The sequence below is a fragment of the Gracilinanus agilis genome, chromosome 1 (assembly GCF_016433145.1).
Source record: "Gracilinanus agilis isolate LMUSP501 chromosome 1, AgileGrace, whole genome shotgun sequence".
In the NCBI taxonomy this organism is placed as follows: Eukaryota; Metazoa; Chordata; class Mammalia; order Didelphimorphia; family Didelphidae; genus Gracilinanus; species Gracilinanus agilis.
The window spans coordinates 719,783,630-719,802,958 of NC_058130.1; the positions used below are offsets into that span (position 1 = coordinate 719,783,630).

The window sequence follows — 19,329 nt, forward strand, 5'->3', positions numbered from 1 at the left end:
AGTGCCTTGGATGCCTTTGGCAGCCTGGTAAAGTCTATGGATTTTCTCAGAATAATGTTTTTATATGCATAAAAATAAAATACATAGGATTGCAAAGGAAACCAATTATATTAAAATTCAATTATAATTTTTTTTAAGTATATGGGCTCCAACTTTAAAAGACTCTGATTCAATCTAAGCGCTTCATTTTAGAAATGAGGAAACTGAGATCCAGGAATGTGATGAGGTGCTGGCCAGAGGTGACACAGGAAATTAGTGGGAGAGACAGAACAAAAGCCCAGGTCTTCTGATCCCCACACCAATATTTTTTCCACTTTACCATTTTGCTTACTTTAACAACTACCACCATTTCCATTTCTGGGATTAGGCATTTATGTGTTTGGAGTAGAATTGGTTTCCTTAAGGTTCTCTCTACCCATCCCTAGATCTTGCTTAAGCCCTATCAAGCCAGTTTCTCCCTTCCCAACCAGTGTCTTTGTTGGCCACATCCTCTGCAAGCAGAATCATTGAATTTTGCTGCCAGCTAGGGCTAGTGCTGAGGCTAGGATAAGTACCATCCATCTCCTGGCCTTTGCCTCCAAAAATGGAACCATGGATTGGGGAAGTCTTAAAGCATCAGTTGAGAAGGGACAGGAAAATTATCTTCTAGCTATAAGGAGAATATCATGACTTTCCACAGAGCTCGACCTTTTCCAGGAAGCCCATAGTGCGTTTCTAAAGAGAAATTGTATAGAGAACATCTACTCTTTTTTTTTAAATAAGATTTTATTTATATCTTTGGTTTTTACATTGCCTAAAATTTCCTCTGTATCCCTCCTCTTCCTTTCTCCTAGTGAACTATTCCATATAATTTTTTAAAATAAAAACCATCAAAACCTGTCAATACATTGAAAAAAATCTGAAAACATACGCAAGAGTCTAGCCTGTAGACTTTCTCCCCAATCTCTTCAAAGGAGTCAGAGCAGGAAGTACATTCATTTTTAAGACTGGGCTGATGCCTTCCAGAAGTTTACATTTGACTAGAGCAGTGATGGTGAACCTTTTAGAGGCCAAGTACCCAAACTGCAACCCTCACGAAGCATGTGAGGCCCCTCATCCCCCACCTTACTCCAGACAGAGGAGGGAGGAAGCACTCCCATTGGGCTGCTGGGCAGAAGGGTGGGTGAAGTAAAGAATGTCCTCAGGAGCAGTGAACATGGGGAGGGGAGCAGCCCCTTCCAGCACCAGTGCTATAGGTTTGCCAACACAGCTCTAGGTAAGCATTAACTTTAGGATAAGGCATGGGCCCTATCTATCTAGTACTCTCAGTAAGTGAGGTCTGGGTTGGGGAGAAGCATTCATGTTGGATTTCTATTCTAGATCAGCAACAATTTCCTTGACAACCTCTAGACCCCAGAAAGCCTAGGTTATGCCATGGGAAAGTGGAGCAGAGTTGGGGTGGAGGGGGGCATTGAATGACAAAGCCAGGAATCCAGAGAATGCTAATTATTAGACCCAAAGAGACACAAGAGGAAGGGGAAAGGGCAAGAAAGGTACTGAGACTATAATAAGAGTTACAGAGAATGAGATAGAGAAAAGCCAAGAAAGACAGACAGATAGACCTGGGTGGGGGAACCCAGAAAGAAAGAGACCTAGAAGCATAGACAAGGTATTGAGGGGGAGGCGTTAGGAAATGGAAAGAGACACATTGTAAGGAAGATAATGGTTGGGGCAAGGGAAGGATAGTGCTTCTCATCACCCTGGGGATGGATTGTTTCCAATTATCTTGAAGAGATATATACACAGCACTGACCCTGACAGTGCCTTCCAGATCCAGCTTGCTTAGAATAGAGTTAATTGGGAGGATGAGGGCAGGAGAGATCAAGTGGATTGGCACCTTTTTCTTATAGAATATCCCTGGACGTTCAGGACCATTGTATATATAGTTTTCATCATGAGGATTGATGTGTGGGGACAAGGAGGTAGAGCTGTTCCCTGGGGAGGGAACACTGCTATGTATATGGAGGGACTGGACCCTGGGGGTCCCCCTACATGCGTAGGGCTCAGAGGTCTCAGGGGTCCTTGATTGTGGAGAGAGTGGGTTAGGTCTTCAGGGATCATCGTTGTGAACTGTATTCAGTTTGGGGGTGGGACTGAGCCCTGAGGATATGGGGAAGGGTCCTGGGAATCATTCTGCTTTGTATTGGGAAAGGGAAGATGATGGACTTGGATGCATTACAACATACCTAAAAAATCCCCATCCATATGGAGAAATAGGACAAGGTTGTCCAGCGGTTCAGGGATCACATAAGGAGAGGAAGGTCACTTTGGGATGTAGTCCATAGGGCTGTACCTTATCCTAGAAGAGTCCACGTGGCTCCCATAGTAGGCTTGCTCCTGTCCTCATTGGAGAAGGCTTAGATCCAGCTGCCCCAACCAGCTCACTGCTAAAGTGTTCTTATCCACAAGCTGAGATTGAGAACAAACTCATCTTTCCTCTTCTCTTCTCCTCCTTTTTATTCCAGGTTCAGGATGGGGAGCCCATCTTTCTGGGCTGCCCGGGGCCTGCTGCTCCAGCTGTTATTGCTCTGGGCCTGGGGGCAGGGTAAGTTGGTACTTGGGGAATTGGGGGAGAACCAAGGGCAGAAAAGGGTGGGGAATCTTTGCTCGTCCTCTGATGAGCTTAATTTGCTCTCTCCCTGTGGCATTCTTTTCTTCTTTGGGTCCCAAGCCTGGGATCTGGCTCTGGGTTGAATAAGGTCCACTGGCCTCTGGATAACTCGATTTTGTCTTAAATTCCCTCTCCTCTTCAGAGAAGGAGGCCTAGCCACTTGTCTGCCTGGAGTTAAAGACCTCAATTTGCTGCCTCTGTACTACCCAGTTCCATGACGTGATTTCAGATTTTGCCCTAAGTCTTACTACACACATTCTATTGTACATGTTTATGCTTTATTTGCATGTTGTCTTTCTCATTAGAGTGTGAGCTCTTTGAGAAAAGGGATTGTTTTTTATTTCGTTGTACCCCCAGACCTTGACACATACTAGGCACTTAATAAATGCTTTTTGATTTGACCTCCCTGTCTCAGCCCACACTTCTTCCCTGCTGCCCTCCAGTCTGGTATGTCTATACTTAAATAACTTGTGGTGGGAAATTCCTTCCCAATGAGATCCCAGGCCTTTCTCCAGGCAGCTGGGATGGCATTACCTTCATTCCTGAAGCCTTCAACTCCCATATCCAAATGCAGCCTCTATTGGGTCCCTGTAGCTACTGCCATAATCTCCTTGCCTCATCATAGTTTAGACAAGGATATTGAATTTACAAGGGAAGAAATACAATGCTAGAAATGGCATATTGGCAAGAAAATATAGGCTGTTTCTAAATATAGGCTGTATCCTTAACAGGAAAATATATAGAAATAGCCTGAAAAATAATGGCCCAAAATGACCATAACCAACCCCAAACTGGATTTCCTTTGAAAGTTTCACGAACTGTGTTATATACATGTGTTAACAATTTGTGCTATTCCTACCGAGGTGGGGGGGTTCTGATGATCAAAAGGAATATAACTCAGCCTCATTCAGGCTTTATGCAAATCAACTTTGGGGACAAGGGGTGGCCTGTATCGGGACTGACATAAATTAAATTTGGGATATAATTACCCCAAATTTAAAAGGAAACGTTCTCTGCTCTCCTGCCTGTTTTTCCTCCTTATCAGACTCAGACTCTCTCAATCGTGAGAGGGCTGGGAGACAAAAATGCTCAGACTTGCCCAGCTTCAAGAAGGGAAGGAAATGACCCTATGAGGCCTTGGGAAGCTGCCAGAGAATATACTTATGCAAATCTATGCAAACTTGCACACGCCCTCCTAAATGTTGTCATGCACCTGGTAGGCCCTTTTAGGGAAGTTCTCTGAGGGCTCCGAAGAGGAAAAAGGGTGAGGGAGGAAAGAGTGGGGGGGCAACAAGCTGACCATCACCATTAGTTACTGCCAAGACAAAGAATGAGTGAGAAAAGGGGACCAAGCAGGAGAATGAGATCTTATGAACTCAATACATATTTATTGTATCTCTAGCACACAGAGATCTGTTTTGAATGCTGGTGGAGATGCATAGTTTAGCTAAGATTTTTTCCCTGCCCTCCTGGAGCTTACAGTCAAATGGGGGAGGATGACACTCACACAGATATCTATAATATAAATGATAATTTTAAAATAAAGAATAATTTATATATTAAACTATAAGCTAATCAGAGAGAACAGAGTATTTAAGGTCTGAGTGAGAAGGTCACTATTAACCCTCAGAGGCATGGGGGAGGTTTTGAGCTTGGCTTTAAAGGACAAATAGGAATTTAACACCCAAATGTGATAGGGCATAAAGAATAGTATGGATAAAGGTTCAGAGGCAGAAGAACACAGGGTCTGTTTGAGGTGGGGAGCTCAGAGAACTTCACAGAATGGCAAAGCTAGAAAGAAATTAAGAGATTATTTAATCTTACCCCTTTCATAGAGAGGAGAATGGAGACACAGAGAAGGGAAGGGATTTGCCCAAGTTCTAATAGTAAATCTGGTTTAACCTGATTCCTAGGCTGATGATCAAACACTATGTTTAGAGTCAGAGGGTCTTGGTTCAACTTCTGCTTTTTCTGCTTACTATTTAATAATAATAATAATAATAATAACTAACATTTATACATCACTTATACACCAGACCCTATGCCAAGCTCTTTATAAATATTGTCTCATTTTATCTCACAGCAACCTTGGGAGACAGATGCTATTATTTTCTCCATTGTAAAAATAAGGAAACTGAGTCAAACAGAGATTTTTAAGTGACTTGTCCAGGCTCACATATCTAGTATCTGAGGACAGATTTGAATTCAGTGCTCTAGGTTCAGCAATTTAGCTACTGTGCCACCTAGCTGGCTAACAAGTTACTTAACCCCTCAGGGTCTTAGTTTGTCCATCTACAAAATGAGATGATCTCTGAGGCCCCTTTCTGCTCTAAATCTATAACCCTATCATCTTTCTCTTCCTCCATGTGGCTGCCTAACCCATGCATTCTGGGGTCCTATCATCCAGAAGTTGGCATTTTCCTCTCTTCCCACGAGGTTAGGGAGCCAGGATAGCCTCGACTTGGAGCCTTTATATGGCTCCTCTCCACCCAGTGTGGATGGCCCTGCTTCTTGGCAGATTCCTCTCCTAGTGGCATCTGTCCGGCTGCTAGTTATTGTATAAGCCAGCGAGTAGACAAATGTAGCTCCCCCCCCCCAAACCCCACCACCCCGGCCAACATCTCAAAGAGGCCCCTCCTGGGTGTCAACCCCGGCATCTTCACTTCTTTGTCCCTGGCATTGGTCTTGAAGCCTCCTGAGCATCATTTCCTGCCCCTCTATCTTGGAATGATCTAGGGATAACCTTTCTGCATGGAGCAGGATGATAATGACATGGAGACAAGCAGTCTGGAGTTTTTTCTGAGCTGGAAATGAATCTTACTCCACTTTACAGAAGCCAAGAACTGGCGCTTGTCCCTGTGTACAACTCTGTTCTTCCATACAAGATAGTCTGCAAAATATGGGGGTGGAACCCAGGATGGGAACTTCTTTGTGAAGGGGAGAAGCTGTTCCTAGACTAGTCCCATGAACCTATGAGGCAGAGCAGTAAGGCAGAGCTGGTGCTTGGGACAATATTGAAGAGATAGGTGAGTGGGAAAGGGCTCAGAGAGATTAAAGATCATGGAAGCATGTATTTAGATAGACATCCTTCTCCCCTCCCCCCAGATAGACAGGCTCATCCCCATATATTTTTTTAACCCTTTCCTTCCATCTTAGAATAAATACTATGATTAGTTCTAAGGTAGAAGAGTGGCAAGAGCTAAGCAATGGGGATTAAGTGACTTGCCCACAGACACACAGTTAGAAATGTCTGAGGCCAGATTTGAACTCAGAACCTCCCATGTCTGGGCTGGCTCTCAATCCACTGAGCCACCCAGCTGTTCCCTAGATTTTTTTTAAACCCTTACCTTCTGTCATAGAATCAATAATGTGTTTTGGTTTCAAGGCAGAAGAGTGGTAAGGGCTAGGCAATGGGGATTAAGCAACTTGCCCAGAGTCACATAGCTAGGAAGTATCTGAGGTCAGATTTGAACTGAGGGCCCATAAATTTTTCAGTAATATTATAGAGTGGTTTTTTTAGAACTAGATGCCTTAGAGACCATCAAATTTAACTCCCTTTTAAAAAATATAAGAAAACTAAGGATAAAAGACTTGTCTAGATAGTGTCCGGGGTAGAATCTGAGTTCTAGTCTTCCTGACTCTAGACTTAGCATTCTATCCACTATGCTGACTAGCAGCCTTATGAAGGAAATCTTTGACTGTGAGACCCTCGACATTTCCCCCACTGGCCCAGGGGTCTTCCTCTACCCTCATACCTTTACCAAGAGTGCGAACAGCTTATTTTGACCTATCTGAGTTTCAGGAGGAGGGAAGGGGTGTCATATCCCATGAAAGCTAGATTTTCCTCCCAACTTTGCCACTGATTCAATGGGTGACTTTGGGTTATGCCTCCTGTCAATATCCTTATCTGTAAAAGGAAGAGACTAGTCTAGCTAAATTCTCTGAAATTCCAAGCTCTCCTCTCCTAACTGGCTTGGTCTTTAAACACTAGTTCAAGAGCACTTTGCCTGCTGCTTACCCTGGACCCTACAATTACTAGATAAAGCTATGAGTGTAATGGACCATGATGGGTTTAGAGCTAACAGGTTCCTTGGAACTTATCTACTCTAAGCCCATTCATTTAACAGATGATACTGTGAAAGCCCAGAGACATTATGTGACCTGTCCAAAGTCACTGTGTGACTTCATCCAAGAGATGCATGGCCCTGGCCCCAGCCCTAGAAGTGCCAAAGTTTGTGAGGCAATTAGTTCCTCCTCGATGCCAGTCACTACCTCACAGCAGTAGAGGCCAGCATCACTGGCTTTCAGAGGCCCCAACAGGAGGGTGGCATTGGAATGGTTCTGGGGGTATCTGAGCAGTGTCACCGGCCTTGCCAGCCACAGAATCTCCTTATTTATCAGTGATATGGAATGCTAATCCTGGAGTTAGGAAGTTCAAATCCAGCCACAGACCCTCCCTAACTGTGTGACCTTGGTCAAGTCCCTTAGCCTCATTTGGCCTCAGTTTCCTTATCTGTAAAAAAGGAAATAATAATAGTACATACCTCCCAGTGTTGTAGGAAGATTTTATTTGTGAAGCACTTTGCATACCTTAGAGTGCTATCTAAATTCTGGCTTCCTGACATTCCAACTCCAGCATTTTGCTATGATGTTTCTCAGGAAACAGTCTGGAGAAATCTAGATTCACACCCTTACTTTGATACTTATTAGTTATCTGATTTTGGGTAAGTCACTTACCTCTCTGAATCTTAATTTCTTGCCTGAAAAACAAAACAAATAATATTTGTATTATCTGTGGTAGGCATCTAGGTGGCACAGTGGATAGAGCACCAGGCCTGGAGTCAAGGAAGGCCTGAGTTCAAACTCAGCCTTAGACAAGTCATTTAACAATCTTTGTTTGCCTTAATGGCAAATCACTTCAGTATTTTTTTTAAACCCTTACCTTCCACCTTAGAATCAATACTGGGTATTGGTTCTAAGGCAGAAGAGTGGTAAAGGCTAGGCAATGAGGGTTAAGTGACTCTCCCAGGGTCACACAGATAGGAGGTGTCTGAGGCCAAATTTGAACCCAGGACCTCCCGTCTCTGGGACTGGCTCTCAATCCACTGAGCCACCCAGATGCCCCCTCACTCCAATATTTCTGCCAAGAAAACCCCATAAATGGCATAATCCACATTTATTATTATTATAACTGAACAGCCACAACCTCAGGCATGGAGTGTTCTGCATCACTGAAGGAAATATTTATATTTATCATTAGGAGATCATGGATTCATAAGAGCAAGGATCCCTTGCCTTTCTATGTATCCTCAATCCCTTGGGCAGTCATTCCAATCAAACCTAAGGATCTCCTTTCTCAGAATCATGTTTATAAATGCATGAAATAAAGAAAGAAGAAAACAAACATTTATTACAATCCTACTATGTGCCAGGCACATACTAAGTACTTTTCAAATCTTATCTCATTATGCTCATTTGCTATCTAGATCTGCATAGAACAACTCTAGGAGGTAGGTTCTATTTTGCTCCTCATTTTATAGTTGAGGAAACCAAAGCAGAAATAGGTTAAGTGATTTGCCCAGTTGCATAGCTAACAAGTGTCTGAGGACAAATTTGAACTCAGGTCTTCCTGACTCCGGGCCCAGCATTCTATCCACTATAGTACCTAGATGTCTCTGGTTATGATATAATATTTATAAGTACTTGGCATCATGACTTGCACACAGTAGGCATTCAATAAAGCTAGGTCTTGACTAGAGTGAATAAACGAATTCCCTCAAGTGATCACACATATTTGAATTTATACTTATTCAGAGTCATAATTATGTAAAATACGGTCATTGGTTCCAGCCCAACAGAAATATGCAGTGCTCTTTTGAATAATTTATCCAGTTCAGGGGGTTTGTTATTCTAACTAATAAGGGCCTAGCTGCAAATGTTTAGTAAATTAGAAAGAGTTCTGGGCCTCATGGATACCGGGTTCAGACGGCAGCTCCAACATCCTACCTTGGGCGTGTTATCTCCCCATCTAAGGATTTGATTTCTTTGTCTATTAAAATGAATGGGTTACAATGCAACTACCAACAATTTGGAAATTGGTCTTGATCAAGGACACATGACAAAACTAGTGGAACTAGTGGAAATGCGCATTGGCCATGGCTGGGGGGTTTGCGGGGGGGGGGGGGGGGGGGTGAAGGGGATAAGAGGAGTATGAATCAGGTAACCATGTTAAAAATGTATATTAATAAATGTTAAAAAAAAATGAATGGGTTAGACAAAATGATTGTCAAGAAGCTTTCAGCTTTGACTTTCTGTGTCCTGAGGGCCCACCTGTGATTCTTTGAAATGAATTTCAATCAGATAAGGAAGGAAGGGGACCAGGCAAATAGGGTGAGAGGGAATGTGTCAGTGGAGCTAACTGTATATGACTTTTCATTTATAATTCAGTGAAACTAACATAGTCCTTGTTTTCTTTGGCTTAGGAACCCAGGATGGCGAAGAAGTGATCCGAATTCAGAAGGTGACCCATGGGACCGTGAGGGCAGGACTGGCAGAGCTGGTGGCCCTACCGTGCCTCTTTGTCCTCCGACATCCACAGGAGCCTGGCCCTCCGCATGACCCAGCACGGGTCAAGTGGACCAAAGTTCGGGCTGCCTCAGGCCAGAGGATAGAACTACCAGTCCTGGTAGCTAAGGACAACGTGGTAAAAGTGGCACGTGGCTGGCAGGGCCGGGTGACTCTACCTGGATACCCCCAGAACCGTTCCAACGCTACCCTGGTGCTGGGGCCTCTGAGAGCCAGTGATGCTGGCCTTTACCGCTGCGAGGTAGTAACTGGCATTGAGGATGAACAGGACCTGCTGCCCCTGGAAGTGACTGGTCAGTACATGGCTAGAGGGTGGCCATAATGGCCTTTATCCTAGGGCTAGAGGAAGCTCTAAGAAATGAGAGGTCCTTGGACTATGGAAAAGCAAAGCCCAGTGAATTGTTTATTTTTCTCTCCTTCCCTCTTTCTCCTTCAGGTGCTTAGTAAGGCAGGAGAGTGGACTCATAGCCAATGTCTCCCCACTTATCTCCCCATTTTCCCTTGCTATGAAGGAGAGTAGGGAAGGCAGGACACATGAGCCGAGGGTGATGTTATTAAGGTGATATCACCTCTATGAAGGTGACAAATTGGCCAGTAAGAGAAGAGAAGTTGGGTCAAGCCAGACTAGACTTGGCATCACAAAATTATAGGCTCATTATTGTTGTTGTTGATGATGTTGTTATCACTACTCTGCCAGTGATTTTATTGGTCCAGGGAACTCCCCATTGAGCAGCTCTCTCTAAAACAGATAGAGGGAACTCCTTTGCAACTAAAAACCTTAGAGCCTTGCCTGAAGCATTGAAAAGTGAGGTTACTTTCCCAAAGTCACACAGCTAGTCTGTCTAAAGAGGAATTCAAACCAGTATCTTTCCAACTCTCATGACTTTTTTTAAGCCCTTACCTTCCATCTTAGAATCAATACTGCATATTGGCTCCAAGGCAGAAGAGTGGTAAGGGCTAGGCAATGGGGGTCAAGTGACTTGCCCAGGGTCACACAGCTGGGAAGTGTCTAAGGTCAAATTTGAACCTAGGACCTCCTGTCTCTAGACCTGACTCTCAATCCACTGAGCTACCCGACTGCCCCACAAATCTCATGATTTTTACAGTCATAAAAATGAAGTAGAATCAGAATTTATGTAAATGAATGGAATAATTGAATTATGGAATTCATAAGTTTAATATATTTTGTACATTCTAACTCCCAGCCCTATAAGATGACTACCAGAACTAATTCTCCAGCCCTGACCCACATCCCCAGCTGCCTCTAGGACATGGGATTATAGGATCATAGCTCCATTGACTAGCATTTTTAATTAGCATACCTCTAGAGCTAAAGATGGAGAAGCCATCTAGTCTGATCTCTCATTTTACAGAAGAGAAAACTGAGACCCAGAGAGGTTAACTGACTTGCTCCAAGTCCCATAGAGTAAGTTGCATAAACAGGATTTGATTCTAGAGACAGCATTATTTACCTTGTGCTATGCCTTCTTCACAGAGAGGCCCAGTGGTACCGTAGACCCACTTTGTCCAAAACCAAGCTTGTTACTCGACACCCCCCCCAAAAAAGTACCTCTTTATGACTTTATTGTCTTTATCAGTGGGCACCAGCATTTCCTTATTCTCTCCCATGTAAGAGCCTATGAGGAAGGTTGGAGAGGGTAGACTCAGAGAGACCTAGAAAGCAGGGAGAAAGCCGAAGGTCAGCCTTTATTCAATTTATAGTTTCTCTGTGGGAGAGGATGGACAAGGATGCTATATATAATTGCCTCAGTGACACACATCTCAACCCAACTGATACGGAAATAATCCTAGTTTGGGAGGGGTTCAGAGAGCAGGCCCAAGGAGAGAGATTTGCCTTGATAATGATGAAAACTGACATATAGAGGATTTTAAGATTTGAAAAGTATATACATTATTACTGTGGCCTTTTAGTGAGAGATGTCCATTGGATTGAAGGTTTAAGGTGTCTGCCATATTCCTCTCCACTTCCTCGAGATTCCTATCCATAATGATCCTCTTCCATCCATCCCCTCATTCCCCTAGGTGTTGTATTCCATTATCGGGCTGCCCTGGGCCGCTATACCCTGAGCTTCCAGGCAGCTCGAGAAGCCTGCCGACGCAACTCTGCTGTCATCGCAGCCCCCCGCCATCTGCAGGCTGCCTTTGAGGATGGCTATGACAACTGTGATGCTGGCTGGCTCTCTGACCGCAGTGTTCGGTGAGTGGGTCCTGGGAGATGGGATAGGATGGAACCAGTGACATTGGTATAGTAGCAACTCTGGCCAGCCCCTCAAAGCTGTGGGTGTTGCTTAGAGGTGGTAGTAGTGTAAGGGGGGAAAAGGGGTTTTATGGGTTCAGTATATTAAAAGGTGGTCGCCAGAGGATTGAACTATTATCAATCCTCAATTAAGAATAATCTCAAGTCAAAATTGACTTTTATAGTAGTTTATTTACAATTAAGAAGAGAGAGAGGAAATAAGGAAATAAAATTTTTTAAGTAAACAAGAATAAATTCATAACAAGCCCTTATATTAAGGTCCAATTAAAGTAAATTCTGTACCATAAATCTATAAGACAAAATATAGTAATATTGCACTTACCCATTTGCAGCCAAGACAACTGCAAGTTGCCATATCATAAATCTAAAGATGGGCAGTGTAGACTTAATCTAATTATCACAGTAGGGCAGACCCTCCTTTGGAAATGGATTTGGATCCTAGAACATTAGGATCTTAGAGATGGAAGGGACCTTAGGGTTCATTTGCTTGCCCATTCAATGATCATCTCCTTCACCCCTTTCTCTCTTCTTCTGTCCACCTACCTTAGGAAGGTGAGGAGGTGATCTGAGCTTTAAGGGTACAACTGACCTTTGAGCCCTGAGACTTTCTCATGTCTGTCTCTTTTATTCCAGTATCCCAGGAGAGTGGGACACTACAGGCATTAACTTACTCACGAGAACCCATTGTCTCTTAGGTACCCCATCACACTGTCCAGGCCTGGTTGTTATGGAGACCGAAACAGCCTTCCAGGAGTCCGTAGCTATGGCCGACGCGATCCTCATGAGCTCTACGATGTTTATTGTTTTGCCCGAGAACTGAGAGGCAAGTATAAGTCCTGCCTCTTTTACTCCAAAACCTACTATTGCCCACCCTAAACCCTCACCATGCCTGTCCACCCTTGTCTTCCTCTTCCTCTGCAACTCAGAGAATCAAAGCAATCTGCTCTGCAAGGTTGCCCACCTCCTAGCTGGGGATCTCTGCACAGAAAACTTCCCTCTCCACCACTTCCCATTCAGTTCAGGATATTTAAGGGTCCAGGATGACCATCCACTCTTCATCTTATTGTTCTTCCTGGTAGGAGAAGTCTTCTATGTGTCACCACCCAGCCGACTCACATTGTGGGGAGCCCGAGCTCAGTGTCGGAGCCAGGGGGCAGAGCTGGCTACTGTGGGTCACCTCTACTTGGCCTGGCAGGAGGGCCTGGACCAATGTGACCCAGGTTGGCTGGCAGATGGCAGTGTCCGTTATCCCATTCAGACACCCAGGCGGCGCTGTGGTGGTGAGGCTCCTGGGGTCCGGACCCTCTACAATTTCTCCAACCGTACTGGTTTTCCTGAGCCTTCAGTCAAGTTTGATGCCTACTGCTACCGAGGTATTCATTCATTCAACAAACATGGCTTTTCTTTGAGTGATGGGATTACAGAGATAAAAATGAAATCTTATCTACTCTAAGGAATCTGGGGGTGAGGATGGGGAAGGGGGATTAGAGAGGTGAAGAAGCAAGGAATTGCTTTAGCCCGAGCCAAAATCTTATCTTCATTTCCTTCTACCTGTACCTATTTCCTGAAGAAAGAAGCTTCTAGACATTAGAGGCTTCCTCTAAGCCAATAGACTATTGGGGCTTCAATGATCATCTATTATTTATTTGGCTGAAAGTTATGCATTTTTCTCCAAATGGGCTAGTTATTTTCAAGCTGTTCTTTAGCCTGGACCCTAATTCAAGACTAAGTCCCAACCCTGTCTGCTCTATCTGAAATATGTGATGTTGAGCATAATTTAAGACTTGACAAGAGAGTACAGATGGTTCTTTGCCACTCATTCCAACTCCTAGGACAAACAGCAGGTTATATACATCCATCAGCTTCATAGCCAAGCTGGTCTGTTCAGACAAAAGTCAGGGCTTCAGAGAGCATCAGTCAGGCATTCAGCAAATACTTGTTATGCACCTACTATGCAGAATTTCATCTTGGAGGTGACAGGAAATTACTGGAGTCTATTGAGTAGGGAAGTAACCTGGTTAGAGCTGGGCTGTAGGAAGATCAATTTGATAGCCATGTTGAGGCTATACTGAATGAGGAAAGACTTGTAGCAGGCAGACACATTAGCAGGCTGTTGTAATAGCCCAGAGGCGAGTGTACCAGAATGATGGCAGGATCAAAGGGAGTATATGAGAGATGTTATAAAGGTACAATCTGTTGGCCTTGGCAAGAGACTGAATCTGGTCGTGTGAGAAATAGTGAGGTGTTCAAGATAACAACCTGGGGGACTGGAAAGATTGGTGCTACCCTCAGCAGCAGCAGGGAAGTTAGGAAGGAGGAAGAATTCGGAGGGGAAAATTTTGGACATGTTGAGTTTAAGATGTCTAGCGGTTGCCTAGGTTGATATGTCCAAGACTGGGTCTTGACTACAAGAAAAAAGGAGAAGGTTATAGTTTCTCACTTGTCCCATATGTGATAGGCCTTTGAGCAGTGACTGGGATAAAGGACAAACAGGGGTCAAGGAAATTGGAAATTCTATGTCCACATATATTTCTAAGCTTTCTCGATCCCTTGTTCCAGTCCTTTCTGGGAGGCCAGTTATGCACAGTTACAAAATGTTTGAGCTGAAGACATTAGACCTTAGACTCTAGAATGTCAGAGCTGATTTTACAGAGGAAGAAACTGAGGCCTAATGAAAAGTGATTTGCCCAAAATCACATAACAAGTAAGTGAAAAACTAGGACAAGAATCTTCATATCCTGATTATTAGTCCAGACTTCAGTAATAATAATAATAGCATTTATATAGAAATATATGTGGAAAGATTATTTTGTACTTTATATAGAAAGGTTATTCTATTCTTTATATGAAATGATTATTCTGCATTTTATGTAGAAAGATTGTTCTATACTTTATATAGAAATATAATTCTATATACAGAAAGATTGTTCTATATTTTATATAGAAAGGTTATTCTATTCTTTATACATAAAGATTCTATACTTTAAATAGAGATTGTTTTATGCCTTATATAGAAATATTATTCTATGCTTTATATAGAAAGGTTATTCTATTCTTTATACAGAAAGATTCTATACTTTAAATAGAGATTGTTCTATGCCTTATATAGAAATATTCTATGCTTTATATAGAAAGTTTATTCTATGCTTTATATAGAAAGTTTATTCTTTACTTTATATAGAAAGATTGTTCTATATTTTTTATAGAAAGGTTATTCTATTCTTTATACAGAAAGATTATTCTGTACTTTATATAGAAAGATTATTCTATATTACTTTATATAGAAATATTATTCTATATACAGAAAGATTATTCTATACTTTATACAGAACAGTTATTCTATTCTTTATATAGAAAGATTATTCTGTACTTTATATAAATTATTATATCTATATGTTTGCAAAGTGCTTTACACATAATTATCTCATTTGGTCCTCACAGTAATCCTGTGAAGTGGGTGCTATTATTATCCCCATTTTACAGATTCAGAAACTGAGGGCAGACAGTAGTTAAGTGACTTACTTAGAGTCATGGAACTAACTCTGGCATTTTATAGTTGAGGAAACTGAGGCTCATAGAGGTTAAGTGATTGCCTAAGATCACACAGATAGTAAAGGTCAGAGATAACACTGGGAAAGTAGGTCTTTGTGTCTGGAGAAAGCAGACCTTGCCAGGGTTATTGTGCTTAGGAGGCACAGCTGGCTTGGGGGACTAATCACTCTTTTCTCCCTCACCCTGCAATCCTGCACTACATGACTTGATCAAACTGTAATTAAGATTTATAATATGCTTTGTCCTGGCCCCCTGATAAAGGACCTTCTACCTCTTGAGAGATCCTCCTCCATCTCTCTCCTCCTCTCATCCCCCAGCTTCCATTAAAGGAGAGCTAGAACAAGGAATCACCATGAAATAAGCATGTGATATCATGAGACTCAGAGTCCTGGGAGAAGGGACAGGCCATTGTTTCCTCTGGCCAAGGAGAAGATGGGGTACTAGATGATCTCAAGTTCTTTCTAGCCCTGACATCCCATGTTCTATGAGCTTTCTCAGCTCTGACATTCTCTTTCTAAGGTTCCTCCCAGCTCTGACATTCTCTCTTCTAAGAACTCTCCCAGCTCTGGCATTCTCTGTTCTAAGAGTCCTCCAAGCTCTGACATCCTCTGTTCTAAGGGCCCTCCCAGCTCTGACATTCTCTGTTCTAAGGGCCCTCCCAGCTCTAACATTCTCTGTTCTAAGGGTCCTCAAAGTTCTGACATTCTCTATTCTAAGGACTCTCCCAGCTCTAACATCCTGTGTCCAAAGGACCCTCCCAGCTTTGACATCCTCTGTTCTAAGGGTCCTCCCAGCTCTGATATCCTCTGTTCTAAGGGCTCTCTCATCTTTGAGATTCTTTTGTAATGGCCTCCCCAATTCCTGACCTCTTTGTTCTAAAGCCCTCCCCAGCTCTGACCTTGTACATTCTGAGGTCTCTCCTTGCTTTGACATTCTTCCAAGGAATTTAGGCCCCAGGATCCTTGATGCTCCCCTTCTTCTCCCTCCCCCTACTTTCACCTCTCAGCCGCCAACAAGCACCGTCTGCACAGCTCATATTCCCTATTTTTGGCTGGAACAGAACATATTGGGACAGGATATATTTATCCCCATCCCCGCCTGCCTTGGGGGATCCACAGGCTCTGTTCCTGACTGGGTTGTTTGGGGGAGGATTATTTGGGCTGAAGAAGAAAATACTCTCCTATCCCCACCTTGTCCTCTCTCCATCCACTCCCTTTCCCCACCCCAATCCAGCCCAAGCTTTCATTCCTGCATTCCGAGTTTCTGTGAAGGATACCAGCATTACTTCAGTCACTCAGGATAGAAATGCTAGTGTTTCCTGGGAATACTTCCTTTCCTCCATGCCCCATGTCCAATCAGGCCCCAAATCTGTCGATTCTATCTCTGTAATATCATTTTCATTCATTCCTTTCTTTTCATCTCCTGCCCTTAAGGAGTCTCAAGTCTGGAACACAACGAGAAAAAATCAGAGCTATATTTGTTGGACCAATGCTTTCTTAACAGTGGCTAGTGGGACAGCAAAGTGGCAAAGTGGATAGAGCCCCTAGACCTGGAATCAGGAAGACCTGAATTCAAATCTATCCTCAGATACCTTCTAGCTATGTGACCCTGGGGCAAGTTATTTAACCTCATTTGCCTCAGTTTCTTCATCTGTAAAATGAGCTGGAAATGGCAAACCATACCAATATCTTTGCCAAGAAAATCCCAAATGGGGTTAAAAAGTGTGTGGGATATGGCTGAAAATGAACTAAACAACAAAGTAGGCTAGCTAGGTGGCAAAGTGGATAAAATGCTATGCTTGGAGTTAGAAAAACTTTAGTTCAAACTTAGCAACTGGGTAACCCTGGGCAAGTCACTTCACCACTGACTGCCTTCGTTTCCTCATCTGTAAAATGGAAGTAATAACAGCACCTATCTTTTCAGAGTTGTTGTGAGGATTAAATGAGATCATAGTTGTAAGGTGATATTTATAAAGTGGTATATAAATGCTAATTGTTATAGCTGCTGAAGTCTTGATGTTCCTGATTCTCTTACAGCTCATCACCCCACATCTCCACCCAGGTACCAAGATAACCCTGCCACTGATGGGGAAGACCTAGAGTCTCTGTCTGCAGAGGATCTGCCCATCACAGGCCACGAGAATGCCCTGCCCCTGGATTCCCAGGAACCTCTGGTGTTCAGTGGAGTCCCTGCTGATGAACAATCCCAGGACTCCTCCCTGCTTCCCAATGAAGCTGGGTCTGGAAAGACAGGGGGGACCCCAGTCCCATTCCCTGGGAGGCTTTCCTCAGTCAGAGCCACATCCCAGACACCAGAGCCAGCCAAGCAAGAGGAACCATGGCTGAATATGATAGATAGAACACCCATGCCTGGAGGTTTCCAAATCGAGACAGTCCTTCCAGAGGGTACAGAGCCCCAACACCCAGCCATGGTAGGGGCAGAAAGTGCCACCCCAAATCCTGGAATCACAGGAGACCTTAAAGCCAAGGGTACTGTGGCATCTGCCACTGAAATGGGCATAGAGTCTGATGCCCAATCACTGAGCAGCACTGAAATGACCCCAGTGGGCACCACAGCCAGGAGGAGGGGTCTGAACGGACGGTACTTCCAGCAACAGCATCTGGAGCAAGCAACCTCCAGGACGGGGTGGGGCATCAGGACAGGCACAAGCCCCACTCCCCCAGGCACCAAGGAGACTGGGAACCATGTGGAGTTGCCCCTTATCACAGCCACTAGGCCCATGCTGGACCCCCAGAACACTCTGTCCAATGAGGTGGACAGACTCCACTCTAGTGAGTCTTCCATCCCCACCAGAGCCATTGGAGGGGACCCTGAAGCTGGAAATTCTCCAGAACCCCTTGAAGCCAACACTATCCTGTGAAACCCCTCTAGGCAGAGCCCTTGGGGAACTCCAGGTCTAAAGGGGGAGTCACAGAATCTCAGAGCCGGAGGGAGACTCAGAGGACGCGTAACCCAACCTATCCATCTCTCAACAATAATCTCTTCTTCAGTCTCCCTAACAAAGGGTCATCCAGCCTCTACCTGAAGACCTCCAGTGAGAGGGAATCTGCCTCTTCCTGAGGCAGCCCATTCCACTCTGGGAAAGCCCTGAGTGTTAGGAAGTTTCCCCTGGCAGCAAACAGAATTCTGCCTCTTTGCAAATTCTATCAGCATGCTGCCTGCTGGGAACAAGCAGAAAAAAAGTCCAGTTCCTCTTCCAAATGACAGTCTTTCAGATACTTAAAGGGACTTAGATTGCCCTTCCCCTCCTCTCCTCCCCCCACCCCAGGGCTTCTCTTCTGTTGGCCAAATACCCCCCTTTCTCCTGAATATCCTACTTTAATAGGACCCCGAAGCCCTTCACCCCATCCCAGTCACCCACCGAGGGATGCTTTCCAGCTTCTCACTGGCCCGTCTAAAGGCCATAGGACCAGGCAGAGTCAACTTCTCAAAGCCCCCTCAGGGCTCAGAATAGGAGTGAGGGGGGCCTGCAGTACCTTCAGTCAACTTTGTGCACCCCAGAAGCTGGACTTTTCTGTTGGTTAGAATGAAGGGCAGGGGAGACACAGTGCTTCTTTCCAGGAGAGATCTAAGAACATAGAATGTCAGAATTGGGAGGAGGCTTAGAAAATTGGCCAAAGGATGCCAGGGCTGGAAGGTTCTCTGAGATCATTCTAGTCCAATATTTTCTTCTTACAGAGAAGGAGTCTGAAGTCTAGAGGGAGGAATTGAATGGTCCGTGATCATTGTGGCATCTGGAAAATCATGGATGGAGGATGGGGATTAGACATAAAAGAGCTATCCTCTATGCTGGCAGTAGTGACTCTATCCAGTTAGTGAGGGGTTGGGTCTGGGAAACCTTGGTTCTGCTTCTGGCTCTGTTACTAACAATATGACCTTGGGAAAGTCACTTTTCCATCTATAAAAATGAGGGGGGTGGACTAGATTGTCTCTAGGGTCCCTTCTAGCTCTGACATTTTGCTGTTCTGTCAAGCCTTTCTGTGGCCAAACCGAGGTAAGTTGAGACAGAGAAATCTCTTTCCCAAGGACATGTGTAAAGAGGTAACTTGCCCTGAGGGCAGTGGTTGGTGGGGTGGCACCCATGTCATGTCAAGATCATCCAGGTTGAGAGACATGACACCCCTATCTCCCAATCCACCCTCCAGTGTCAGAGGATCTGACTCCCAGGGAAGGGCAGCAGCCTAGGCCCAGCTGATGCTTTATTTTTCCAACTAAAAATAAATGTTTTGTGGAGGTAGCTCAT

At 44.2% G+C, this 19,329-nt stretch overlaps 1 protein-coding gene across 1 annotated transcript in view; it reads left to right on the forward strand.

The window, feature by feature from the left end:
• The first annotated feature begins 2,511 nt into the window (after positions 1-2,511).
• NCAN (neurocan) overlaps positions 2,512-19,329 on the forward strand; it is a 78,229-nt gene continuing 61,411 nt past the window's right edge. The window contains exons 1-6 of the mRNA XM_044685310.1: positions 2,512-2,584; positions 9,133-9,528; positions 11,279-11,453; positions 12,209-12,336; positions 12,593-12,886; positions 17,102-17,857. Of these exons, the coding sequence (XP_044541245.1) occupies positions 2,512-2,584; positions 9,133-9,528; positions 11,279-11,453; positions 12,209-12,336; positions 12,593-12,886; positions 17,102-17,857 (1,822 nt within the window). The remainder of the gene's footprint in view (positions 2,585-9,132; positions 9,529-11,278; positions 11,454-12,208; positions 12,337-12,592; positions 12,887-17,101; positions 17,858-19,329) is intronic.